Source organism: Symphalangus syndactylus, chromosome 8 (genome assembly GCF_028878055.3).
Source record: "Symphalangus syndactylus isolate Jambi chromosome 8, NHGRI_mSymSyn1-v2.1_pri, whole genome shotgun sequence".
In the NCBI taxonomy this organism is placed as follows: domain Eukaryota; kingdom Metazoa; phylum Chordata; class Mammalia; order Primates; family Hylobatidae; genus Symphalangus; species Symphalangus syndactylus.
The window spans coordinates 76,799,422-76,811,648 of NC_072430.2; the positions used below are offsets into that span (position 1 = coordinate 76,799,422).

General features: G+C 40.0%; 1 protein-coding gene across 14 annotated transcripts in view; it reads left to right on the top strand.

Moving 5' to 3' along the window:
• The window catches only part of RAPGEF4 (Rap guanine nucleotide exchange factor 4), a 331,009-nt gene that overhangs the window by 94,414 nt on the left and 224,368 nt on the right, over positions 1-12,227 (top strand). The window contains exon 1 of one of the 14 annotated variants that reach the window (XM_055289757.2): positions 1,802-4,157. The exons of the other annotated variants lie outside the window; for them this stretch is intronic. Within the exon in view, the coding sequence (XP_055145732.1) occupies positions 4,146-4,157 (12 nt within the window). The 5' untranslated portion in view covers positions 1,802-4,145. Of the gene's footprint in view, positions 1-1,801; positions 4,158-12,227 lie in introns of those variants that run through there. 14 annotated transcript variants of the gene reach the window in all.

Consider the following 12,227-nt stretch of genomic DNA (forward strand, 5'->3'; position numbering starts at 1 on the left):
ACTCAAATATCAAAAGGGAAGAACGATACAGGGAAGAATTACAAGAATTACGTATTCAGGATTCAGGCCAACTCCTGAATCATCACTGAACGGTAAGAGTGCAGAAAGAAGGCATCAGATGGTGGGAATGTAAACTAGTACAACCACTATGGAAAACAGTGTGGAGATTCCTCAATGAACAAAAATAGAACTACCATTTGATCCAGCAATCCCAACTCTGGGTATCTACCCAGATGAAAATAAGTCATTATACAAAAAAGATACTTGCACATGCATGTTTATAGCAGCACAATTCATGATTGCAAAAATATGGAACCAACTCAAATGCCCATCATTCAATGAGTGGATAAAGAAATTGTGAGATATATATATATATATATCACAATTATATATATAATATATATATTACAGTTATATATAATATATATTATATGGATTTTATCTATATATAATACATATATGAATTTTATCTATATATACACACACACCATGGAATACTACTCAGCCATAAAAAGGAACAAAATCATGGCATTCACAGCAATCTGGGTGGAATTGGAGACCATTATCCTAAGTGAAGTAACTCAGGAATAGAAAACCAAACATCGTATGTTCTCACTCATACGTGGGAGCTAAGCTATGAGGATGCAACGGTGTAAGAATGACACAATGGACTTTGGGGACTTGGGGGAAAGGGGAGAGAGGGGTGAAGGATAAAAGACTACCACTGGGTACAGAGGACACTGCTCAGGTGATGGATGCACGAAAATCTCAGAAGTCACCACTAAAAAACTTATTCATGTAACCAAATGCCACCTATTCCCCAAAAACCTATTGAAATTTTAAAAAAGAGAAAATACACTAAAATATATATCATGCAAATATAAAAAGAAAGCAGCAGCAAGGTCAACTGGATAAGGCCTCCACCATCAGGGAGCTAAGGTGCTCAGAGTTCAATGTTCAGTGACAAGTTCCAAATAGTAAAAATTAGAGACCCTGAATCAGAGACCCTGGGTCTAAATTTGCATGTTCATCTCATTTGAGTGTTTACTTTTGAGTAATGTCCTGGTGGGCTCATTTCATGGCAGGTGCTCTTGTGTTGGGCTTTGTCTCCTTGTAGGCACTCTTACTGTCACTTACAGGGGCTGCAGGCTAGAACACTCCCATCAGGATTCTGAGTTGCTTCTAAGGGAAAATTATGGTCCCTGATCACTGACAGGTAGCACAGTCAAAAAGTAGTCCTTCAATAGGCTGAGCAAATACTCTATATCTTACACTTGGGACTGTAATGGTAGCACAAAGCTAGGGAATTCCTTTTCTTTTCCAGGTCAATGGCAAGTTTTCTAGGCTTCCTCAGGTATGCCCTCAGAGAACCACGTGTAAGGTTTTAGAATCCTATTTAATTCCATCCCCAATACCTCTTGCTTTATATTGTCTATTCTGCTGTAAGTCATACAGGCAACTCTCAGAGTATTTTTTTAAAATCATCATCATAAATGTGATTAGAAGCATTTCCTCAATAGTCTCTATAAATATATCAAATAAAATGAATATTCCCTAAGATATAACTGAGGTAGCAGCTTGGCACTTTTTTTTCTTTTGTACCCTACATCTTTCCTAATGAAAATGACTTGGTTTCCTTCTCCTTTTCCCTATTTCAATTGCCAATTTTGGTCAGATCTGAGGGTGTTGGCTTGCTCTGTGTTAAAGTCAGGTCGTATTTTCTTAGCTTAAATGAATTATGTTAAGTTTATTCAGAGTTGGTAAATAATGCCTCTCTCCATTTACACCCCTTTAATATTAGAACTTAATAAAAAATATTAACCAGGGTATAAAACATCTCATTTTCCAGTAACATTTCAGGAGGGATGCAGAGATGGGGAGAGATAAATATTGGAGACAGGATGTTTCTGAATTACATACAGAAGAAAATGAATTTAAAAGTCTTAGAATACCATTTTTAGTTCTTGAGACAATTATAATTTACAATTTAAACTCTTCGACACTAGTGGCATTTTCTACCCTCAGTAAGGAAGTTAAATGGCAAAGCAGTTAACTGTAAGTTTAGGATTTTAAAGCAGTTATTATATTAATAGTTGATCTAAGATTATGGGTATTTTATGATTGATAGTAGCTCTTGGAATAAATAAAAACTGATCTATTATCCAAGTCCATGAATTTCTGCTCAGCACAGATAGTATAAGAGGATTTCCAGTGGCTAGAACAAAACAGTGAAGGTTTTGTTGGGTTTTCTTCTTGACTTTCTGTCTGATGTTGGGTTTGTATGAGGATGATTTCAGGTTTGTGGCATGTTTTGACATCTTTACATGGAACATTTCAAATACATGAAATTGAATGAGGTGATGAGTCCACTGTGTTCAGGAAAATAGATCAGAGAGGTACTCTTGGTTAAATCCATAAAAGATGCTTCTGAGAGGCCCTTGAACTAGTGGTTACCACCTCTTTACCTGTAGTTCAATTGCATGAACACCATTCTGGAAAAATTTCCCTGTTGCCATGAGCCATGTTTGAGCATATTCAAAATAATAACACGTATTTATGAATAAGTTCTTAAAAAATTAAAGACAATAATAAAATTACAGAGCCATTAAAAATAAAAGCAATGTTTTAAATTTGTAGTCTGACCTGTGTCACAATAAAAGTGGTTTCTTAGCTGTGACTGTTATCCGGGAGCCTCTTGACATACTATTGTGATTTTATTCCAACCAGGGCAAAACATGTCATGGAGAGCTGTTGCTTGGATATAATGATTGGCACATTAGATTTACTCCTCAAATGTGTCTGTGGCCTCAGTAAACATTGTTAACTGACTGAAAGTGTATTTCATGCTTTATGAGATACAAAACTGAGTGGTGAAAATAAGAAAGTGCACGTTTCTGTCTTAAGAAAAGAAAGTAATTAGTAAATAGGGATATTAATCAGAATAATGAATGCTGTTGAAGAAATATGTTTATGACTGTCTTTATTCCCTAATTTTCAGAATGTTTATTTTTCTATAAGATTCTACCAGATATGTTGGCAGTTGCGGAACTGAAAAGCTTTTTAGTTACTTCTATTTACTGACTTTTTTAGGAGTAAATAGGGGAAAATCCCTTTTCCATTAAAATCTTTCAAGCCACAGTGAGAAAAAGGATTGTTTGAAGCAACAGCAGCTTAGTCTTTGCTGAGGTGCTTTAAAAACGCTATTAGAATAATATACCTTCCAGAAGCATCTGCTCTTGCTCCAATTGACTTGATGTTTCTATCTGTCTGTAGCTGTCAGAAAAATGAAAGCCAAATACTTAAAAATTAATATCTCAGAACACAGATATCCCAGAAGTTCTCAGGTAAATTGTGTGGCTTTATCCACTGTACTAACAATTTCAGGTTGTTTCACTTTTGCATTAATGGTAGGCTTTTCAGGTTTATATTTAATGGACTTGGGTATTGAGTTAGGACTGCCCGGCCCACCTGCAGACAAGGCAGCCCCTTGCCTGCCTGATAATGCACGGGGACCGAGTCCCACACCCTCATCAGGAGCAACCACAGCCTCCAAGCCAAGGGGCCTGCATTCTCCCAAGTCAGGAGCCCGAGCTTACTTTTAGCAACTTTGGAGCTTGTACTGTAGGGTTACTTCTCAGGCCAGAAATTTGCATCAAAGGACTAAGAAAAATATATCCAAAAATAAACATGAAAGCCAAGACTTCATGCCAGGAACTCCAGCCACACACATCCTGTTGGCTGGTTCTCTTGTCTCTCTCCTCACAGTTCTGATTCTTTTAAACCAAGCGGAAGCCTGCTCCGATGACTTGGACTTATGTCTGCACCAGGGTCTCATTCCTGTGTCTTCAAGCTTTTCCATGGAGTGGCAAAATGATTCAAATCCAGAAAGGAAGGGAGTGAAGTTATTAGGAGCTAACTAAAGTTAAAAAAAAAAAAAAAAAAGGAAGTGTTTTCTTATTGCCTTAGACTGCCTGAGCTTTCCTGGAGAACCATCAGCACCGGTTTCCTTTCTGTGGACTGAGATCCACTCAGTAGTAGACATGAACAGGGAATGAACGGCAACGAAGGTACATTTTGCTGATCAAATAAAGGATAGATATTCACTGGATGTCTGAGAACTTTGAGAGACAGAAAAAGAAGGACGTATGCTCTACAAGGTCAGAATGGATCTTTTTATTTTTTAGTGAAGGGTGGGAGAGTGGGGAAATACTACATGTTACTGTTTGCATTTTGGAATTATGCTCAAAAACATCTCTGGCTTTTCTAATTATGCTCCACCAGACCTAAATATGTACCATGGCAGGGACATAATTTGATTTCATCTTTGTTTGTGGTATGTGTGGGGCCGGGGGTGAGTGGTGGCTCATCTTTCTGCTAGTGAAGCATGTTTATTTAGCCTGATCTTAAATATGTTTCTAGAAGATAAATAAAGGTAGTTGTTCATAACTAGGCAGAGTAACATTTATCACAGTGAAATTACATACATGTATTTTTCTAGTGACATATTTGAATGTCACATATTAAAAATGAATTTTGTTCAAGGAAACAGATTGTGGGTGATGGTATTTCACCCTCCAGGCCCCTGGAAGGTATTTTGCCTGTAGCTCTCAGACTCAATGAAGTCCTTGCTGTTTATAGGCATTTTGTTACATTATTGATAACTAAGAGTTCTACCTGCTCCCCAAGCAATGATTTCACTATTTCTCAGAAGATGATCGGGGGTCTGAGCAAATCAAGGCTTGGCTGGCAAATGCCAGGAATGCCCAGATGCTGTATGGTGGGCCTGCCGGTACGGTACTATAACCAGTAGTTGCTTTCTCTGAGCTGGCGCTACTTGGGGTGTTCATATCAGGAGTGTAGAGTGAATACTCAGGTCTTTGAGGAGCTGCTGTTAAAAGAGTTTCTGAAATGCTTCCCTTGGCTGTGCACTAGCCAGGACTCTGCTGACACCTCACCCCACTCTCTCCCCTGCACTGTTCTCTTACACTGGGCCCCCTCACTCACTCAGCTAAGCTACTGAACAGCCTGCCCTTCTCAATAGCTGCTCAACTCAACAGTAATTGATGCCACGTTAAACATTTCATCTCTAAGAAGCTTCTGTCATATTCAGCAAACATACTTGTTTCCCACTAGGTGGAGATGCAAAATGCACTATGTCTGCCTTTCTGTGGTTTACAGTCTAGTGGAGAAGACAATCATAGACACAAATATGAGACAAACTGAAAAATACTCTAAGAAAGATCCAGCGTGCTAAAGGACAGGGGCAGAGCAAGAAGAGATCCATTTCCACCAAGGGCCTCATTTCATCCAAGGAGAAAGAGATCTGCTTCTGAATTCTTATGTGGGTAGCAAGGCTGTGTTTCAGCATCCCTAAAGGATTGGGGACAGTTAACCAAATGATAGCATTTGAGGCAGTCTTGTCCCGAGGGACTGAGCCCACAGAAAAGGGGCTGGGCTTCTTCACTCTGTGGTTGTGTTGTGTGGCACTCTGGGTTCTTCTCCTTTGCTGGGCCCCTGGGCAGGCGTGGTGAGAACTCAGCCTGTCATGTGTTGTGTTTCCAAATATCTGGGTTTGTTTTTTGTTGTTCAGCCATCATCTGGAGAAATCCGCTCTGGGGTTTAACGGGTTCCCCCAGGCAAAGGCAGTTCTAGTTGGGAAAGCTTTAAGAACTTGAGACTTTCAGAAGGAACTCGTGGTGTGGACTGGGGGATACTGTTAAGCTCTTTATGTGTAGAAAGCCCTGTGGTCATGGGACTTTCCTGCTCTCGTGGGGCCAAATTCCACTCCTCAGTCGTCTCTGGGCTTCTGTGAGAGGTTAGGGCACAGTGACTGGGGCAGAGGGTCTGACACAGAGGATGAAGCAACAGAAATCCTGTCACTAAGTTGGCTTCTGTGAATTCCTGCAGTCTTGCCCCTGTTTGATCTCACTGACCTCAATGTTTTGAGCTGTCTAGCTCAAACCAATAAATGCAAGACAAACCTTCCAAAGGTTGTTGATGTGGTTGAATGGTCTGGCCTGAGATTCTGGTCTATTCTTGGTTTAACCCAACTTTGCTGGATGACATTTTGCAAAGCTCTCCAGCTTCCTAGGCCACTTATTGTAAAATAGAGATCCTTTACTTAAATCCTGCTTTGCTGACAGGAGTGGTCAAAGTTAATGTTGATTGATTCTTACATGCCTTATGAGTTGAAAAATCTAGTGTCCCCCTCCCTTTTTGGTTTGCAAATTAAAGAAGGGAGAGCTACAAATTCTGTGAATGGAAAGAATAAAATAAAGGGCAGTAGTTCATATTGTGTCAAAATATATTATTTGGAAGGGAAGAAGAACTTTTTGTTATCTTTCATTAATTATAGTTGTAGTTCTTAAAACTGGTTTCACGTTAGAAGTATCTGGGAAGCTTTTTAAAAGATTTCCATGCCGGGGTTTTTGATGGACTGATGAAGCCAAAATCTCTAGAAGATGGAACCTCATCAGTAGCTTCTGAAAGCTCCTCAGAAGAGTCTCTGGACAGCCAGGGCTGAGGACCCCTTCAGCAGTGGGTTTTGGTAATTCACCATTCCCCTTTGTGCTTACTTCTGCATACACCTGGCCGGTGTCCTTGCCCTGTGCTAAGACGCTGTGATTGAATAATGTTTGTTCCTCACAAGTCTGTGTTGAATTTCCTAGTGTAATTTGTCCTTCTGTCCTACAGACATTCTACTTCCAAATTAGAGTTTCTGCCAGATTTATGTAATAATGGCAGTCAGTGCTTTAGAGTCAGAATCTGTGGGGTTTGTTCAAGGCTTTATGAATTAGAGGTTGCCTATGTGGAATGGTTATTGAAAGAGTGAGAATAAGGTGCAAGATCATCCCCAAATTCCACCATCCCACAAATGCACTCAGACTCTTAACAGTCTGAGCAATGGTGTCTTTCACAATTTGTAGCTCCTGGGAAATTTCACTGTACACCTATGAGAGAATGAGAGTAAAGAAGACAGGTAATAATTTTACTGTTACTGTGAATGAAGTTCTGAATTCATAGATCCCCTAGGAATGGTGGGAGGCTCTCAACTATCCCCAGACTATACTGTAAGAATTACTTACCTACAATAAATTCCCAAGAAAAGAATCACTAGTTTGAAGAATGTGAAAACTTATGACTCTTGATAAATATGATCACATTTATTTTCAGTAGCTTTTATTCTGCCACCAACGGTATTTGAGCATGCCTATTGCTTCTGGCCGTGGCCATTGTGACCATTATATATACAGATGCTCCTCGACTTATGATGGGGATGCATCTAGATAAACCCATTGTAAGTTGAAAATATCATGTCAGTAATGCATTTAATACACCTAAGCTACTGAACACCATAGCTTAGCCTATCCCACCTTAAATGTGCTCAGAACACTTACATTAGCCTACAGTTGGCGAAATCATCTAACACAAAGACTATTTTATAATAAAGTGTTGAATATCTCATATAATTCATTGAATACTGTACTAAAAGTGAAAACCAGAATGGTTGTATGGCTACTTGAAGTATAGTTTCTACTGAATGCTTATTGCTTTTGCACCATTGTAAATTTGAACAATTCTAAGTTGACCCATCATAAGTTAGTGACTGGCTCTATGTGTGTCCAATATAATAGGCATTGCTATTGCAATTGTGTTTCTTTGATTACTGGGATGCTTGAGGTTTTCTTATCTCTTTTTTTTACTGGTTATAAATACCCAGTGTAACATGTCCTCTTTTGGGACATGTTATTCATATGAATTAAATACATTGGCATTTATTTACCGATTTATGTGAACACTTTATATGATTGAGACATTAACTCTCTTAGAATTTCTGCAAATATTTAATCTTGGTCTGTTTACTTTTCATGTTTCATAATATTTAAAGTACATACCTTTTAAATTCATTAAGTCCACCATAAACCTGGCTATTTCATGATTAAACAAATTAAAATTAGTTTTATAAAGATATTGTCTTACCTTCATTTATAGTGGATTTGGAAAATAACATGAAATAAGTAATAATGTGTTTTACCCAATGGTGTTGGCTGCATGAATTGATTGGAGTTTTAAAAATTTTTTGTTGCTTCTCTCATTTGCTTCAGAAATTTATTAAATATTCTTACAAATCCATATCTTGCCTCTAATTGTTTCCTATAACCTCTATGTAAACCTTATTTTATGATCTGTAACAAAATTTTGTGAAGATTTCTTTTCTGGATATTTGCACCATGATCTGTGGTCCTCCCTTCCACTCCTCTAGCTGCTGGGTGTCTGTGAAGACCCCAGCGATCTGACTGTGGAAGGCTCTGGTCCTTTGCTTTCCTTTGCCTCCATGCCATGCCCTCCCCCAAACATGCTTTAAGCTTTGGTCTGAGTGAAACCATCCAGTAGAATTGTGATCTTTTCTGAGGTTAGAGAAGCGAGTTCTCTTTTTTGTGTGTGCATCCATAACTGTCTTCTCTTTTCCACTGTCCAATACTGTGTCTACCTCTTTAATAGGTGTGGAGAAAGTACTGAAGCTCTTACCAATAAGTTTTAATGAAATGGTTTTTCATTTTTAGGCCTTTGCTATTTGTTATGGGTTTTAGTTTATCTGTTTGGAGGGTGTTTTTTGCCTATGCTTAGCTTTGTTTAAAGTTTATAGAATTGCCAAATGCAAATATTCTAAAAAAGGAAAAAAAGCTCTATAATAACTTTCACCACATACAATTCCCATTAAAAGCACATAGAACTTAAAAAGGGGATAAGGTAGTAAAATGATCAGATATTGCATTTAGCAGAGATACACCTGTTCCCAGGGACATACGCCACTTTGTGAACAACACCTTGAAAGACATTCGCTTATTTAAAAAGTTATAAAGCTGGGCTCGGTGACTCATGCCTGCAATCCCAGCACTTTTGGAGGGTGATGCGAGCAGATTTCTTGAGCCTAGGAGTTTGAGATCAGCCTGGACAACATGGTGAAACCCAGTCTCTACAAGAAACACACACAAAAAATGAGCCTAGCGTGGTAGCATGTGCCTGTAGCCATGGGAGGCTGAGGTGGGAGGATCACGTAAGCCCTGGGAGGTTGAGGCTGCACTGAGCCATGATCATGCCACTGCATTCCAGCCTGGGTGACAGAGCAAGACCCTTTCTCAAAAAAAAAAAAAAAAGTATAAAGTTTTAAAATAGTGTTTTAAATGTTAGGGTTTTAGTTCTCTGAAAACTGTACTGCTAGTCACACTCTCTCCATCCACATTTTCTTTCCTTCCTTACCAAAAAGTTTCATCATACATAGCAAATTGTACCTTATTAATAAAGTGATAATTACTAAATGAAAATTAATAAATTAAAACCCTTCGGTGAATTCCTGATAATAACAGTTGCAAGCATGTGTATAATACTCTAAACAGCTGAATCCTGGCTCTGTTAATCCATTTTTAGAGACATTAATATATTTTAGCACAGTTGGGAATCCATCTCCCCTGAATTCCCTGTCTTGTTTTCTGCTTGTTACTTTATATTTCCTTCTCCCTTATCCAAGTCCCTTCTCCAGACCTCACCTAGGTCTGAAACATCCGACTTTACCCTTCAGTATTTCAGGTTGGCTTTCTCTCTGCCTCTCCTTGTCCTAGTTGGCCTCCCGTTACAATCAGTCATATTATTTACATTAACCTCTTCCTTTTCAATTCCATTTCCACCATTCGCAGTGACCTCCCTTCTCTGTCCTCAAGCCTCAGCAGCATAAGTGAGGCAGTACAGAGCTTAAAGACCATGGACTGGAATTGACCAGGACATAGGGACAGTCCTGGCCTTGCTTCTTGCCATTTCTGTGTCCTCAGGCAAGGTACATAATATCCCTAAATCTCTTCCCTCATTTGTCAGATGGGGGTCAAAATAACCCTACCATAAATGGTTGTTGAGAGGAAGAAATGATATAATGTAATCAACCCCCTAGCTCCAAGAACAAACCCAGTAGATGTGGGTGGTGATGATGATTGGATGCATAGACAGAGCAGGGGTTCAAATCCCTCACTCCAGGTGCTCATACATCTAACTCAGCTCTCGCTGCTGCCCAAGGAGTAAGGTTCAAACTAGCTGCCCTGGCACGCTCAGCTTTCTAAATCTGCCCCTACATCCTTTCCTAGTTGTAGTGCCTCTATTAATTGACGTACACTTTTTTTTTTAAATCAACCTCAGTCATATCTGCAAGCATTAGTCAAGCATTCACTAAATGCCAGTTACGATGCTCGGCACTGGGGATGCAGAAATGAACAACTTGTGGCCCTCAAGGATCTTGCAATTTAATGGAGATAAATATAAGAAAATAAATATTAAAGTGAGATAAAAGGTACAACAGGGGTGCATACAGGAGCTAGAGGTGGAAGGAATAGAGAAAGTAATTGCCAAGGAGAGTGAAAAGGGTTTCCAGACCAAGTCCCTCACTCCATGGGCATTGCATTTGTAAGGCCGACAGAAATGTGACAAACAGGAAGATGCCACCAGACCCAGGCAAAGGATACAAGTCTTTCTGATGTGACATATTACAGATATCTTCACATATCTTCACACAGAGGAGGGGTCATAACAGCCCCGTGGCGTGAGGGACAATCTTCTCTTATCCTCAGGCTCTCTTTGTGGAAGGAGAAGCCCTTTGGAGCCTCCTGGCCTTTCTTGAGGACAGAACAGGGTTTTGACATCCTTTGGCTCCTCCCTGACCCATCTCACAGCTTGCTTGCTGTGTGCTTGCTTGCTCTCTTTGTGCAGAAACACGTAAGACACCCAGACATGTTAACCAAGAGAACTGAAGGTCAAACTCTTGGTAAAAGTCTTGCTAGGGGTAGCAGACTCCAACTTCAGGCCCACTAACTACTGCTGCTGCCTGGGTCTTCCTGGTCTCTTTGCTGTAGGGGCCCTTTGCCTACAGTCACCTTCCTTCTCTACCTACCCCAAGACCCAGCTCAAATGCTGTCTCCTCCCATGTCTTCAAGAGGACACATCCCAGTTCAGGCAAATCACATCAGGAGGGAATCATGGCAGCCCGTTCACGCATGTGTTACCTCTCAGCAGTTTATTTTTAAAATCAGATCTTTCTGTGAAGGAAAGGCTGCAAGGAGGCTGAGTTTCCTCCTGAGATGACGATCCAGATTATCAAAGAGAAAGTGACTCTGGGAAAGACAGGTTGGTGTTGAACCTGAGATCAGCTCAGGGAACAGGGATCAGAAGCACAACATCTCCAATTGCTGATTTAGGGAAAGTGGAGGCCAGAGTGCTGCGGCCCCTCCAAGAGACCTGGGCTACAAGGGCCTGGGGCTGAGAGGCCCTAGAGCAAGAGGCCGTATGTTGCTTCAAAACTGATCCAGAGGGAACTAGATACACTCAGGAGATCCATTGAGTTTCTCCCGGACTGGAGGCCTGCAGGTCTGTCTCAGTCAGTGCCTCCCACTTTCAGCAGGAGTTCTGCTGATGCAAGAGCTCACCTTGGCTGTCAGGCCCGGGTTCTTGAGTCGCAGAAAGCCTAAACACTCCACATCATTCTTTTTCATGTGTGTGTTACCCTGGCACTTGGGGAAGTCTTCTCTGACCTCATGTAGAAGGAACATGAGCCCTTGAGCTCATCCATGTGAGGCATCCCCGGTATGAACTGGCTGAGGGCCAGATCTGATTCGAAAACATCGTGGTCACTTGGATTTTACATTTGCAAGGCGGGTCTTTGTATGTGAATAATACATAAGTAATGATAATAGATGAATTTTAGTGACCACCAAGTGCCAGAAACTATTCTTATCTTTTTATGTAGATTGACTCTTTAGTGGTAAATTATTACCAGCTTAGTCTGAAGAAGATAATTTAAGTATCAAGAATTCAGTGATGGGAGCTTTTGGAATGAAAAGAGCTCTAAGTTTGTTTAGGAAAAATGTAGGATTAGGCCGAATGTGAGCCTTTTGCCTTTTAGTAATATAATAACTCATTTAGTCCGCTGGCAGGTAGGTCTGCGTGTGGAGGGTCAGCAAAGAGGGATGATTCACAACAGGTGCTTTTCACCTGGGATTCTTGAGCCCTGAGGAGTTCAAGGACCAGCTTTGACCTTTTTGAAATTTTTATATTCCATATATATTCCATATATAATACATATATTAATGGATGCACACATATAAATTATGATTAATATATTATTAGCTTTCATTCTAATTGAATAGAGGTCTGTTATCTACCAAAAGATTAAGAACCATTTTCTGTGA